This window comes from Nicotiana tomentosiformis, chromosome 2 (genome assembly GCF_000390325.3).
Source record: "Nicotiana tomentosiformis chromosome 2, ASM39032v3, whole genome shotgun sequence".
Taxonomy (NCBI): Eukaryota; Viridiplantae; Streptophyta; class Magnoliopsida; order Solanales; family Solanaceae; genus Nicotiana; species Nicotiana tomentosiformis.
Window position 1 is genome coordinate 125843819 of NC_090813.1, and position 16403 is coordinate 125860221.

The 16403-nt window shown below is 38.9% G+C and overlaps 3 protein-coding genes across 3 annotated transcripts; 2 read left to right on the top strand and 1 right to left on the bottom strand.

Moving 5' to 3' along the window:
* The first annotated feature begins 4584 nt into the window (after positions 1-4584).
* LOC138905566 (uncharacterized) lies at positions 4585-5518 on the top strand. Its single transcript, XM_070194086.1, has 2 exons — positions 4585-4644; positions 5093-5518. The coding sequence occupies exons 1-2, from the start codon at positions 4585-4587 to the stop codon at positions 5516-5518; spliced, it is 486 nt and encodes a 161-aa protein (XP_070050187.1).
* A 4758-nt stretch (positions 5519-10276) lies between these two features.
* LOC138905567 (uncharacterized) lies at positions 10277-13972 on the bottom strand. The gene is made up of 5 exons (XM_070194087.1): positions 13966-13972; positions 12826-12915; positions 11508-11899; positions 10682-10855; positions 10277-10411 (listed from the first exon to the last, which is right to left on the bottom strand). Exons 1-5 carry the CDS (start codon positions 13970-13972, stop codon positions 10277-10279), a joined length of 798 nt encoding a protein of 265 aa, XP_070050188.1.
* Positions 13973-14771: 799 nt separating this feature from the next.
* Positions 14772-15329, top strand: LOC117273190 (uncharacterized). The gene has a single exon (XM_033652275.2). It carries the CDS (start codon positions 14772-14774, stop codon positions 15327-15329), a length of 558 nt encoding a protein of 185 aa, XP_033508166.1.
* The last annotated feature ends 1074 nt before the right edge of the window (positions 15330-16403 follow it).

Sequence of the window (16403 nt, forward strand, 5' to 3'; positions counted from 1 at the left end):
GAATCCCATCCATGACTAAGAACCCTAATTGTACTGTTTATGTTGGAAATTTGGATGAGAGAGTAACCGATCGTGTATTAAATATGTTAGAAATTCAAGCAGGGCGTGTTGTTGACTTGTACATTCCTCGTGACAAGGAAACTGACAATCCTAAAGGTTTTGCCTTCATTAAATATGAGACGGAGAAGATTGCAACCTATGTTGTGAAGCTTTTGTCTAGTCTAGTGACACTCTACAGTAGAACACTAAAATTTGCGGTTTCTGGGCAACGCAAGCCCTCTAATAACTCGCCAATTGCGACACAGCCTACCTTAAATATATTCCCCCCACCCCCCACCCCAGACCAAGGCCTCATCCTATACCTTATAACTAGTGTTATAACCCGCGCGATGCGCAAATAATTTGATAAATATTAATCTTATAAAATTATGATCTATATATCATATTATTTTAATAAATCTTAGTTGTTATTTTATTATTTAATATAGTATGCAGAAATATAACAAAATCTATACAATATCAAAGGATACACATCATATAATAATCAAATAAATTATTTGATCCTTATTTATTCTTTATTAAATTAGCAAGTACTTAGTACTATACATTTACTAATGTGACTTTTTATTAACTTGATAATTTGCTTATTTTCATACTACTTCTCTTTTAATATAACATAGATATATGTTTTCTTACTCTGAAAATATTTTTATTTTTTTCAAACTTATGTTATACTATTCAAAATTCTTCAATGGTCTAAATTTATCAGTAATCTTTTGAGTGTTATTTGTTTTTATTTTATTTTTTAATTAATTCAAAATATAAATATCATAAAATTATCTTTATCCTCCTCTTTTCGTACATTCTTTTCTACTGTAATATTTGATTAGTTTTTTTTATTTGTATTTTACTAAAAATTTAAATAATGTAATATTTATTTACTAAACTTTTTTTTGAAATTCATCAAAAGTATAAAGATATAAGACTTTTATTACTTTTATAAAAAAACTACCAATATTTTTAATAATTATTAATTTCTGTTATATATATATACTATGCTTATCTTATGCATAATATTCTAATAGTATCTTTATATTTTGTATTTTTCATTATGTAATTATGAGTTCTATTATTGACTAAAATTTCCTATATGAGAAATTTAATTAGTATATACATTTTTACGCTATCGCTTGAAATTCTTTTTATTTATTTATAGTATTCTTCCTTTATAACTATTTTTAGTTATGCGCATATGTAATACTTTTCTCATCATAATTCTAATTATAAGTCTTATATTCTTATATTTTCCGGCAAATTAATAGTTTATTTCTTTTTTGTTCCTTGCTTATCTAATTGTATTATCCATTACTTAATATTATTAAATTATCATATGAATTTATAATAAATTACTAGTTTAATATAATATAATGAGTATAATTTTGTATTACTCTTAAAATTTAACTTGACTTTATCCTGTATGACTTTCTCATAATTATTTTTATATTTAAATTTATCAATAATATTTTCTAGTATTATTGATTTACTTAATTTTATCAAATAAATTTAAAGCGTGAATAGAATCACATTATATATATTCTCTTCTTTATACATTAGTTTTTGTTCTACAACATTTTGATTTTTTCATTTAGTGTTCATCTATAATACGAATATAATTATTATAATATTTTTAAACGGATGGTGTTGAATTAGTTCAAAGGTTAAATAGAAAATTTCTGTTAATATATGTCATAAATCTACTACTACTAATAATAATAATTATTATTATTGTATAATTTTTAATAAGAAATTAAATTTAATTCTTCTTTCCATTTGTATGTAATATGAAAGTTTAATTTTTTTTATTAAGATTCTACATAAGAAGTAAAATTATATCTTTATATATTTTATTTATTTTTTGAAATTATTGTTTATGTTATTATCTTTAGTTTTATCCTATCCATGTAGCATATAGCATGACCATATGAATTATTATTCAAAAACTTTGTCATCTCAAAAAATAAATTAGTCTTATTATTTTATATATCTCTACATTGAAGTTATATATTTATATATTTTTTTTCTTTTTATAATAGTTTTCTTAAAAATATATAGATATTTAATTGTTTTAAATGCAAATTCAAAAAGAGTAACTAATTATTAACTAACCTAATTAGTTTTATCCTAAAACTTGACACTTGTTGAATTTTTATTATGACATTTGATATCATCACATTGATTTACTTCTCATATTCTATATAGATACAGACAGAAGATGATAACGGGATTTCACCAAATTTTGTGTCATTCTCAACGTCAGCGCCAAACTCACACACACAAGTTCCAGTTCCCCGACCTAGTGTTTCAGTAAACCGATATAGTGGGTATCGATCGCATTATGATAGCAACAACAATTATGATTACGATCAAGACTATTTGGGGAAGCTTTGGATAGTATAACACGCTCTAGGCGTTATAAAAAAAGTATAACACGCTCTAGGTTATGTATACGGTTAAAATCGGGCTCATCCAATTTTACTACTTGATCGAGACCGGGAGGTTGCTTCGAAGGATGATCTCGTAATGGACCAGACTAAATCACGAGGATAAGGTACCGAGTTCAGAAGCGAGGTACATGTCGAGATCGAGGCTAGTAGCGATCGAAGCCAAATGAGACAGACATCAAGCAAGATCAAAGATTGCACAATAACAGAAAGGCGAGATATTCGTGACTGGTCGAGGATCATGGCGTAAATCTCGGAACGGATCAAATCAGGAACGGTTAATTAGCTAATCATGAGATTTTCTTCTGTAATTAGAATTATACCATAAGTGAAATTCCTCTACTATTTAAAGGAGGGTTCTAATCATTTGTAAGACATATTGTTCACGGATATAAAAGCAATATAATTCTCTTTCTCGTTTCTACTATTGTTCATCATCTTGTTATATTTTAATTGTTCTTGTATCAACCAGTTCGAGGGTATCCAAACTCGAGAGTTGAGTTCCATTCTAGCACTGGTTTGCTTTACTTTATAGTTCATTTTTGTTATTAATTTTCATATTTATCAATTGGTATTAAGTGAAATCACATGTCCTTAGAACCTCATTAAAAGTTTAATTGTTATCCAATTTTAAGTATAAACAGTTTGGCGCCCATCGTGGGGCTAAGAATAATAGTGATTTCTTAATACTGATTGGGATAACACACACTGCTTTACACTTGTTCTCGTAAGAATCTTTGTTTTTAGGATAAACATGTCAAACTCAAAAGTAACGCCTACACATGGTGACAATGGCCTCAGATTTCATGGGGAAAATGATAATATAGCCGCCCCAGGAATCGAGGTGCCTCAGGCTGACCTCGAGGGAGCACCAATTGCAAATCACGTTGATGTCAGTTCACATGTCGCCCTAAATGCAAATTTGGGTGTTGATCCCGAAGGTAGCGTACGCCGGAAAGTTCGATCAGGTGGTCGAGGTACGCAGGGGCGGAGAAGATGGTGGAGTTAGCCTCCAATTGATATTCAAAATGTTACACGCTCAACAAGCCGCTATAACACAACTACAAAATCAGTACTGAACACCGAGTAGGATCAAACTAGAAGTTGTCCACAGGACCGAGCATGTGCCGGAAAGGTCGAACGCCAATGAATCGAGGACTGACCCCGCCGTTATGAAAATGCTTGAGGAGCTCACTAAACGGATGGAATCGGGAGAAAAGAAAATCGAGGCAAATGACAAGAAGTAGAGACATAAAACTCCCGGGTTGATCAAATACCGGGGGCACCACCGATTCTAAAAGGTATGGATTCAAAGAAATTCGTACAAAAGCCTTTCCCTCCAAGTGTGGCTCCGAAACCCATTCCGAAGAAATTCCGAATGCCAGAAATTTCTAAGTACAATGGGACCACCGACCCTAATGAGCATGTCACTTCTTATACATGCGCAATAAAAGGTAATGACTTGGAAGACGATGGGATTGAATCTGTTTTACTGAAGAAATTTAGAGAAACCTTGTCGAAAGGAGCAATGATATGGTACCATAATTTGCCGCCTAATTCCATCGATTCCTTCGCTATGCTTGCAGACTTCTTCGTAAAGGCACATGCAGGAGAAATAAAGGTTGCAACTAGGAAGTCGGACCTCTTCAAGGAGAAACATAAAGACAACGAAATATTGAGGGAATTCGTATCTCTGTTCCAGATGGAACGCATGGAACTACCACCGGTCACAGACGATTGGGTTGTTCAAGCCTTTACTCGGGGTTTGAACGAACGAAGTTCAGTGGCATCACGATAGCTAAAGCAGAATTTAATTGAATATCCAATGGTAACCTGGGCCGATGTACATAATCGGTACCAGTCAAAGATCAGGGTTGAGGATGATCAATTGGGGACCCCTTCTAGTTCTGTTTATCCAAACAGGATCGTCAGCAGAACTCAAAGGGATATCGACAGAGAACCCCGGTCGAACAGAGATCGGTATCAACCATACAACGCAGATCGTAGAAACAACGGCCCAGGATGCAATCACATCCGACATGATCGAAGGAACGATCGAGGAGGAAAAGTGGCTTCGATAAACATGTCGATCCCACAAAAGCACCACGATCATCAGAATACAACTTCAGCATCGACGCATCAGGTATTGTGTCAGCTATTGGGAGAATCAAAGATACTAGATGGCCCAGACCCCTACAAACGGATCCATCAAATATGCAAATACCATGGTACACATGGTCATAGAACCGAAGACTGCAGACAACTAAGGGAGGAGGTGGCCCGTCTATTCAACGAGGGTCACCTTCGAGAATTCTTGAGCTACCGAGCTAAAAACCATTTTAAAGACAGGGATGCGAACAAGAAAAAACGAGCAGGAAGAACCACAACACGTGATTCACATGATCATTGGTGGGGTCGATATTTCACAAGGACCCGTGTTCAAACGCACTAAAGTATCAATCACCAGGGAAAAATGAACTCGAGACTATGTGCCAGAAGGCACTTTATCATTCAAAGATGAGGAAGCAGAAGGGATCTCACAACCCCACAATGATGCTTTGGTAATCTCTATCCTTATGAATAAAATTCAGGTTAAACGTGCTTTAATTGATCTAGAAAGCTCGGCCAACATTATTCGATCAAGGTGCGTAGAGCAACTCGGCCTACAAGATCAGATCGTACCCGCAGCTCAGATTCTCAATGGTTTCAACATGGCGAGTGAAACAACTAAAGGTAAAATCATCCTACCATTAAATGTAGCCGGAACTATTCAAGAAACAAAGTTCCATGTGATCGAGGGCGATATGAGATACAACGCACTTCTCGGAAGACCTTGGATCCACAACATGAGGGCGGTCCCCTCAACCCTTCACCAAATGCTGAAGTTCCTAACACCGGATAGAGTAAAAATGTTGTGTGGGGAACAGCATGCTGCCAAAGAGATGTTCGCAGTCGATAAAGTAATACCGGTATCAGCGCTTTCGCCAACAAAGGGATCGGAGTCTAAAGGAAAATAGGAAGCTAAATAGCAACCACATCCACCGGCCTCGTCTTAGTCGAAGAAGCAGGGAACGGACGAGGACGATAACTACTGGATCCCTTGATCCTTCGTAATCCCCGAGGATTCCGATGCTACCAAATCGACAGTCAAAGAGCTGGAGCAATTCATACTGATCGAGCATCTACCCGATCAAAAGGTATACCTGGGTACGGGGTTAACCCCAGAGCTCAGGAAAAAACTCATTAAATTTCTTATCAATAATATGGATTGTTTTGCTTGGTCCCACCTAGATATGACAGGGATCCCGCCAGAGATCACTACACATCGACTGAGCTTGGACCCAAAGCTCCGCCCGGTAAAACAAAAGAGAAGGCCCCAATCCAAGGTAAAACATGCATTCATCAAGGATGAGGTAGCCAAACTTCTCAAAATAGGATCCATTCGGGAGGTAAAATATCCTGAATGGTTAGCAAACGTAGTTGTAGTCCCTAAAAAGGGAAATAAACTTAGAATATGCGTAGACTATAAAGATTTAAACAAAGTATGCCCTAAAGACTCTTTTCCTCTGCCGAATATCGATCGCATGATCGATGCCACGGCCGGCCACGAGATCCTTAGTTTTCTCGATGCCTACTCCGGGTACAATCAAATACAAATGAATCCGGAGGATCGGGAAAAGACTTCGTTCATCACTAAGTACGGCACATATTGTTATAATGTAATGTTGTTTGGACTATAAAATACTTGTGCCACTTATCAATGCTTAGTAAATCGAATGTTCGAAGAATAAATAGGTAAATCAATGGAGGTTTATATTGATGATATGCTAGTTAAGTCCCTGCGAGCAGTGCGAGCAGAGGATCATTTGACACATTTGCAGGAGACCTTCCATATACTAAGGAAATACAACATGAAACTCATCCCGGAGAAATGTGTATTCGGGGTCGGCTCGGGCAAGTTCCTCGGCTTTATGGTATCTAATAAGGGAATCAAAATCAACCCCGATAAGATCAAGGCAATCGAAGACATCAGAGTCGTGGACAATATTTAAGGCCGTACAAAGATTAACAGGGCGCATAGCCGCCCTAGGCCGATTCATCTCGAGGTCTTCAGATAGAAGTCACAGGTTCTTCTCACTGCTCAAAAAGAAGAACAGTTTTGCATGGACCCCAAAATGCCAACAAGCATTGGAAGAATTAAAGCGGTACCTCTCGAACCCGCCACTGCTTCATACTCCGAAAGCGGACGAGCAACTCTACTTGTACTTAGCAGTCTCAGAAATCATGGTAAGTGGGGTCCTAATTCGAGAAGAGCAAGGTACGCAATTTCCTGTTTACTATGTTAGTCGAACTTTAGGTAAGGTCGAGACATGATACCCATACTTAGAAAAATTAGCGCTTGCCCTAATAAGCGCCTCTAGGAAATTAAAACCATATTTTCAGTGTCACCCGATCTGTGTGGTGACTACTTATCCCCTTCGCAATACTTTGCATAATCCCAAACTTTCAGGCCGATTGGCCAAATGGACCGTCGAGATTAGTGGGTATGATATCGAATATCGACTTCGAACGACCATCAAGTCTCAAATCTTAGCAGACTTCATGGCCGACTTTATGCCAGCCCTCGTACCCGAGGTCGAAAAAGAACTATTATTAAAGTTGGGTACATCATCGGGGGTGTGGACCCTCTTCACAAACGGCGCTTCGAACGTGAAGGGGTCCGGGCTAGGCATCGTTTTGAAGACTCCCACGAGTAATACAATTAGACAAGCTATCAAAACTTCCAAGTTAACTAACAATGAGGCCGAGTATGAGCCCATGATTGAAGGTCTAGAGATAGCTAAAGGTTTAGGAGCAGAGGTCATCGAGGCCAACTGTGACTCCCTGCTTGTGGTAAACCAAGTGAACATAACCTTCGAGGTTCGAGAAGATCGAATGCAGAGGTACTTGGACAAATTACAGGTGACTCTACATCGGTTTAAAGAATGGACCCTACAGCATGTGCCTCGAGAACAAAATAGCGAGGCCGATGCCCTTGTAAATTTAGGGTCATCCGTCGATGACGATGAGATTAGCTCAGGGACTGTCATACAACTTTCAAGGTCAGTAATCAAATAAGGCCATGTCGAAATCAAATCCACAAGTCTGACCTGGGATTGGAGGGACAAATATATCGAGTACCTAAAGAACGAGAAGCTTCCATCGGATCCTAAGAAATCGAGGACTCTACGTACAAAGGTTGCACGATTCACATTGGCCGAAGATGGAACACTATATAGAAGGATGTTCCATGAACCATTGGCAATATATTTGGGACCAAGAGATGCCGACTACGTCCTACGAGAAATCCATGAGGGCACCTACGAAAATCATTCTGGTGCCGAATCAGTGGTTCACAAAGTCATCAGAGCTGGATACTATTGGGCCGATATGGAAAAGGATACAAAAGAGTTTGTTAGAAAGTGCGATAAATGTCAAAGGTATGCGCCGATGATTCACCAACCCGGAGAGCAACTCCACTCAGTCTTATCCCCATGGCCATTCATGAAATGGGGAATGGATATCGTCGGCCCTCTACCATCGGCCCCAGGTAAAGCTAAATTTATTTTATTTATGACTGAATATTTCTCTAAGTGGGTTGAAGCACAGGTTTTCGAGAAAATTAGAGAGAAAGAAGTCATAGACTTCATCTGGGACCACATTATATGCGATTCGAGATGCCTGCCGAGATCGTATGCGACAATGGAAAGCAATTCGTCAGCAGCAAAGTGACAAAGTTTCTTGAAGATCAAAAAATAAAAAGGATCTTGTCAACGCCATATCATCCTAGTGGGAACGGACAGGCTGAAACGACAAACAAGACCATCAATCAAAATCTAAAAAAATGATTGAACGATGCTAAGGGAAAATGGAGAGACATATTTCCCAAAGTCCTTTGGGCGTATCGAACAACGTTAAAATACAGTACGGGGGCAACACCATTCTGTTAAGTATATGGCGTCGAAGCTCTGATCCCGGTTGAAGTCGGGGAACCCAGCGTCAGGTTTCGATATGAAACGGAAGAGTCAAATCATGAGGCTATGAATACAAGCCTCGAATTGCTAGATGAAAAACGAGAAACCGCCCTCGTTCGAATGGTCGCACTGAAATAGTGGATCGAAAGGTATTACAATCGAAGAGCCAATCTTCGACACTTTAAAATCGGGGACTTGATTCTGAGGAAGGTCACCCTCAATACTCGAGACCCAAACGAAGGAAAACTTGTCCCGAACTGGGAGGGACCATATCGGGTCCTCGATATCATCGGAAAGGAATCCTACAAACTTGGCACGAAGAACGATGAACAATTACCAAACAATTGGAATATATCACTCCTCAAACGATATTACTGCTAAGGTACGACCTTCTCCACTTTAGTTTATATTTTATACTAACCAATTGCAGGTGTTTAATCGAATACATCAAAGGATTCTTCAAACACAAAGTCCTTAGGTATGAAAGCACATGTTGCACTCTTTTTCCCTTAGACCGTTTTTGTCCCAAATAGATTTTTTCCGGTGAGGTTTTTAATGAGGCAACCATTGTTCATGCTAACTTAGAGAAATTCAACAGTATCTTAGGCTCCTTTACAATCAACCTCGAATACTGGGGGCATCACCCCTGGATAGTTACAAGGGAAATACTTTGTGCCGACAGGGTCTCGATAGGTAAATTTTGTAAGGGTCAAACGGTCGAACGAACCATGCCTATGTAGATTACTTGAGCCCTGGCAAACATATACGTATGTTAATCTATTGAAAAAAGTATTTTTCCTTGCCAGATATTTTATGCCTTAGAGAAATATTTACTTTACAATGTCATGCTTGTGATCTATTGTGGAAACTGGCTTAAGGGACGGTCACAGCTAAAGTTCAAACAATTGACCCCGCACTCGGGGACTGCCATCCAAAAAATCGACATGATCGAATTACTAAAACCTCGAGATCGTAAGACCTTAAAAAAGTAACCCTCAATTTTATAGGTCACGGTCACCCCACTTGGGGACTGATACTTCGAATAAGTTTGAAGTATAACAGGGGAACAAGCCCAAAAGGTGAATCCCAAGCTAAAGGCTACGGCCAAATTAACACGGTTCGGAGACATCCTATTTTCGTTATAAAATAGACCTTCGAATATTTTCATAAATAGGTTAAAAATGCTACCCTCGGCTGAATTACTAAGGGTCACGATAATATCGATCCTCGAAAACCCTAATAGGTATAAAGTCGTTCGAACACTCGAACAAATTCTTTATTTTATGCTAAAGCATTACGAAACAAAGGGTCTCGATAATATTGACCCTTGAAAACCCTAATGGGTACGGAATCGTTCTAACTCTCGAGCAAATCCCTTATTTCATGCTAAGGTACAACAGATTTTATATGATTAAACAATAAATCTTTCAAGCCGAAAAGGGGGAGAAAGTCATTCTTTTTACTATGGCTGTATCGGCCTAATTCAAGAGCCTAAAGGGCCATTTTATTTCTGAGTTCGAGAAATCATCCTCACTCAATTAAAACCTAAGGGTCACCCTACTCCGAGTTTGAGTAAGTACTCACTCGATTAAGACTACACTAGTCCGGCTTCGATCAATTTACCTAAGCCTCGAACTTTTGAGTAAAATTTTCATAAAGTATGAATGAAACAGAAAAAAGATCTTTTATATATACGAAGATATTTACAAGGACCGATCAGGGTCCCACACAAAAAATCAAAAAAGAAAAAGCCTAAGATTCCTAATTTTCCTCAGGCGAAGCTTCTTCTTCATCGAGGTCCTCCTCATTCTCGAACCCGCTCTTGGTGCCATCATCATCGTCACCATCATCATCGGAAGAGGTCAGCACTCCAGCATCAGCTTCATGCTCTCTAGCCTTTATTATCTCATCGGTAAGATCGAAACCTTGAGCATGGATCTCCTCGAGGGTCTCCCTCCGAGATTGGCATTTGGCGAGTTCAGCAATCCAATGTGCTCGAGTTTGAGTGGTCTCGGCTGCCTCTCTCGCTTAGACTTGAGCGGCTTCAGCATCGGCCCGGTAGACGGCCACGATCACATCTGCCTCGGCCTTTGCCATTTCGGCTTCAGATTTGGCCTTTGCAAATTCGGAAGCCAACCGAGCCTCGAGCTCCTCTATTTTCTTTGCCTGAGCCGAGCTTTTCTCCTTCATGTCTCGAAGCTGACTTTCGACCAATGACAATTGGGCTCGAGTAGTCTCTTTTTTTGCAGTAAAGCGGTCCATACCTTCTTTCCACCCCAAGGTCTCCGCCTTCATCATGTTGATCTCCTCGCGATACTGCTCGATCCTCTTGACCTTCTGCTGCAGTTGTAAGATTGAAATGTTAGCCATCATTCCCGAATCGAGTCCATGAGCTTTAAAGATTTTCATTACCCTCTCGATCAGGTCGGTCTGATTTTTGTGAGTCGTGGCCAACTCGGCTCGAAGGTCTTTGATCTTTTCTTCTTTTTGCCCACTGAGAAGGTTGAGGGCATTCCTCTCTTTGGTAAGCCTTTGAATGTCGGCCTCTTACCGACTCAGCTCAGCTCGAGATTGAGAAAATGCTTCCCGATGAAGCGCTGAGGCCTACGCAGAAAGAAGAAAAGAAGTTAGACAGGAAGAGAAAAATGAACACAAGGGTAATACCAACAAAGGGAGTTAAGGCTTACCCGATTTAGAGCTTGCTGCGCTTCGTTGAAAAGGCTCGATGCCTCGCCCGAATCCTTCCTCGAGACCTCCAAGTCGCTTAGGCCGGTAGCATCTTCGACCCCAGTAAAGTAATCACTGAAGAGGTCCTCCCTTCCGTGGGCTCCTTCGATGGAGGGGTATTCAAGGCCCGAGCCTCTTGAATCATTTCCTCAGAAAACGAGGGGAGCAGCAGGGAGCCTCCAATTTCTATTGCCCCAAGTGGAACACTTGGGGCGTTCTCTCCATCTCGAGGGGCCTCGAGACCAGCCCCTACAGTCGTACCCACTGTTGGCTCATTATGGTGGGAGGCATCTTCAATCCTCGATGACTCGGGGACTTCGCCAAAGTCTCTTCCTAAGACCCCCTCATCTCGAGATGGAGTCTCTGCAGCCTTCACCGATTCAGTGGCCTTTAGGGCCTCGGTGCTCATTCCCACTCGGGCCACCAGCCTAGAGTCGTTTTCTTCCTCTTCTTCCTCTTCCTCCCTTAGACGCCGAACAGAGTCTTCGATCAGAAGGATGATGTTCTTCTTCGGCTTACGATCCGCCTTCTTCTTAGATTCCGGATCCTCGGAGATTGAGGTCTTTTTCCTCTTTTTGTCCTTCGCCGGTTTTGGTGCCAGGATCGAAGTCTCCTCCTCACCAGATAGGGGCCTCATGACAGCATCTTTGCCAAGGCCTGTATGAAAGGAAATTAAGTAAGAAATGCTTTAACAAAATCATCAAAGACGTGGAAAAGGGGCTTACCATGAGTCTTGGCCTCCCATCGGCCATTTGATAAATCGTTCCATGAGCGCTCGGTATATGTCGAGGTCGAGGCCAGGTTTCAAACCCAGCTCTCGAGGTTGGGAAATGCGTGGGGCATCCAAGCGACCGCTACATCATAGAAAAAGACATCGATGAGAAAAGACAAAGGAACAAATAATACATGGAAACTAATAGTGAGACGGTACTTACGATTCATGTTCCATTTCTCAGGAAATGGCATCTTCTCGGCTGGGATTAGATCGGAAGTCCTCACTCGAATGAACCAGCCTATCCAGCCTTGATCCTTGTCCTTGTCTATGCTCGAGAAAAGCACTTTGGTAGTCTGATGTTGGAGTTTAAATAACCTGCCTCGATAGAGGCGGGGGCTATACAATCTCATAAGGTGCTCGAGGGTGAAAGGGAGCCCCTTGATTTTGCTCATGAAGAATCGGAGCAGAATAACAATTCGCCAAAAGGAAGGATGGATTTGGCCTAGGTTTATTCGATATTGATGGCAGAAATCAACAATGACGGGGTCGAGGGGGGCCAGTGTGAAAGGGTAAGTGTAAACACTTAGAAACCCTTCCACATGGGTGGTGATCTCTTCTTCGGGGGTCGGGATCACCACCTCTTTTCCCTCCCAATTACAGTCTTTCTTTACATGCTTAAGGTATCTCTCAGTTATCGAGCATATATACCTCGACACTGGCTCGCATCGACAAGGAATCGATGAGGCTTTATCGGTCTTGAAATCGGAGTTTAGCGCGCAGCCCCAGGAATGCATTCCTCAAGACGGGGTTCCACCGGCGTTTTTCTGCCGGCCAGTTGAGAAGATGAAGCAGCTTCTTTTTATGGTACCGTTTTTGATATTTTTTTCCATTTTTGTGTAAGTTTTAAGGAGAGGAAGATAATAGGACTTGGCATTTGAGAAAGGATTAACAGCAAAACCTGAAAAATTGTAAAAGGGAAGAACTTAAGAAATGTAAAAGCTTTGGAGATTAGAAGGAAATGAAAGTAAAGTTTGAATCAATGAGGAAGGGGTCTATTTATTGGATTCATGGCGACGGTTCAATGGCACTAGTGGCCGACCACCAGCTGCTACTCATTAATGACTTGGGAAATTGTACCGAATGGATGTTTCGGTCACTCCCGTCGCTTACGTCACTAAGATGACGTCATGACAGGTCGAGGTAGAAAATCGAAGGCCCAATTTATTTCTTGTCATTTCACTCCAAAAAATGAGGGGACTATCTATATACGGTTAAAAACGGGGCCAGTAGCGATCGAAGCCAAATGAGACAGACATCGAGCAAGAACGAAGATTGCACAATAACAGAAAGATGAGATATCCGTGACTGATCGAGGATCATGGCATAAATCTCGGAACGGATCAAATCAGGAATGGTTAATTAGCTAATCATGGGATTTTTTTCTGTAATTAGAATTATACGATAAGTGTAATTCCTCTACTATTTTAAGGAGGATTATAATAATTTGTAAGACATATTGTTCACAGATATAAAAGAAATATAATTCTCTTTCTCGTTTATACTATTGTTTATCAGCTTGTTATATTTTAATTATTCTTGCATCAACCAGTTCGAGGGTATCCAAACTCGAGGGTTGAGTTTTATTCTAACACTGGTTTGCTTTACTTTATAGTTCATTTCTGTTATTAATCTTCATATTTATCAATTGGTATTAAGTGAAATCACATGTCCTTAGAACCTCATTATATGTTTAATTGTTTTCCAATTTTAATGGTAAACAGGTTGGTTGGGCCGATACGATACCCATAAACCGATGACTTATCCTTCTTTTTGATATTTAATGAGCTCTGGGTATTGATAAACATCTGACTTGTCCCATTTCGTTTATGCTTAAACTTAAGGAAATTTTAGTTTTGTTTGGGCAACTAGCCCGTCTAGCTTTCAATGGCTTTTGCTTAGTAGGGTTCTTAGTCCTTTTCATTTTCCTTAATTTTTTTTTAACAAGTACACTCCATTTGTTTAAGTGTATAAAATGCAGTACGAAGCAAAAGAAGGATGCCAAAGTTAATAATTCAAGTAAGGGACAAGTCTTTATTATTCCAATCAGGAAAGACGGGCTTGCCTCGATCCGGGTGAACACCTTAAGACTTTTTTTTTTGTATTTTGGGTTGCTTTTTATTTATTTACCAAGAGTCACTTCACATATTTGGAACTGCAACGACAAATGATTGATTGACGATCGATGAACGTATATTCAAACATGTATCTTGTATATACATTTTTATCACTTAACCAAAAGGTTAAATAATATATAGTCTCATCTCTCATTTTAGAGCGTAACTTTAAAGGTTAAATTATTTTTGGTCTAATTATAAGTGTAAACACTAAAATTTAATTAAGTGTTTTGAGTTATAAATGTTAAATAATGTAAGGAAAGTTTAGTCTTTGTATCTACAGGTTGTTATTAGTCGTTATTAGTTGTTAGGGGGTTAGTTAGTTAGTTAGTTAGTTAAGATTGCACAATTAAGAGTAGTGTATAAATATATGTACTTAGCCTCCACTAATTATTAAAAAAATACAGAATTTTAGCTTCTTTTGTCTTCCTCTGTCTCTCTCAATGACTATGTCTTCTTCTTCCTAAAATCTTCTCTGTAATCTCTCGATAAATCACAACATGGTATCATAGCTTTTAAGCTCAGAAAGCTAGCTTACTTCTCGATCCAAATTACAGATTCTACTTCTTTATTTGTTCATTTCTGTGTTTTGTCAAAAACTGCAATTACCAGATTCGTGAAATCTTGAATCAACAAGAAAATGGCGATTTCTGATGAAAAATTAGGGCAAACACCAGGAATTCAAATCACTGGTGACCAAGTGAATCAAAATGTTGGAAATCAAGCAATTAGCATTGACTATAATCATCCACTCTTCTTATCCCTTACTGATGTAAGTGGTATTCAAATCATTTTGTTTCAATTGACTGGAATTGAGAACTATTCCGTCTGGTTTAGGTCTATACGAGTGGCCTTGCTAGGAAGAAATAAGTCGGGTATGGTTGATGGTACATGCAAGAAGGAGAAATTTTCAGAATCGATGTGGAATCACTGGGAAAGAGTCAATGCAATTGTGTTATCTTGGATTATGAACTCAGTGGCAAAAGGACTTCTTAGAGGAATTATGTATGAATCGAGTGCTCAGGTGGTTTGGGAAGACCTTTCAGAGAGATTCAACAAGGTTGATGGATCAAGAACCTATAATTTGCATAAGGAAATAGCAACCATATCACAAGGAACAACTTCTATATTAGTTTACTTCTCAAGGCTGAAGGACTTATGGGAAGAATTTGAGGCATTAGTACCTGCACCTGGATGAGAATTTATGGTGTACTTGCAGAAGTTGAAGTTATACCAATTCTTGATGGGCTTAAACGATTCATACTCTCAAGCTAGAAGCCAGATTTTGATGAAAAGTCTCATTCCCACAATAAATCAGGCATATGCATTAATTGTAAATGATGAGGGGCAGAAATCCTCAGGAATCTTGGGTTCTAATCCTACAAGTAAATGGAAAATTATGAAGTTGCTATGTACTCGAAAGTTGGAGGATCAAAATCAGAACCAAAGGTTCGGAAGAAATTATAATTTGTACTGTGAATTTTGCAAGATTAAGGGGCATATCAAAGAAAATTGTTATAAGATTGTGGGATATCTTGCAGATTTCAAGAACAAAAGAAGAGGAAATGCTGGCACAAATACAGCATACAATGTTAATCTACTGCCAGAAAATGATCACTCTACTACTCGAGATCATCAGCAACTGCCTATGTTCAATTATGAACAAAATACAAATGTGCAAGATCATGTCAAAACTGGAGGTAGTTCTCAATGTAGCAAAAGTCTATACATAACCTAAAGCAAAGGTCTGATGCATGTATCTCAATACAATATTTCTTCAATTATGTGAGAACTCAGTTTGATAAAACAGTAAAGGCAATTAGAACTGATAATGGTACATAGTTTGTGAACTCTATGTGTGAACAATTATTCAAAGAATTGGGAGCCATACATCAAAGTCACAAGAGCTATCAGATTTCAAGCACAAATACCTATTAAGTTTTAGGGTCACTGCATATTAGTTGATGTCTACTTAATAAACAGAATGCCCATCTTAGTTATTGGCGACATATCTCCCTTTGAAAGGTTATATAAAAGAAAGCCTTCTCTAATGCATCTTGGAATATTGGACTGTCTCTGCTTTGCTAAAACTATACAAGAGCATGACAAGCTAATGCCAAGAGCAAAAATATTCATATATATGAGATACTGAGAATTCCAAAACGGGTATATCTTGTATGAACCTTCAAATAAGTCATTTTTCATAAGTAGAGATGTAGTATTTAGAGAAGATATATTTTCCTTTATCAAGAAAGAGTACAACTCTCAACCA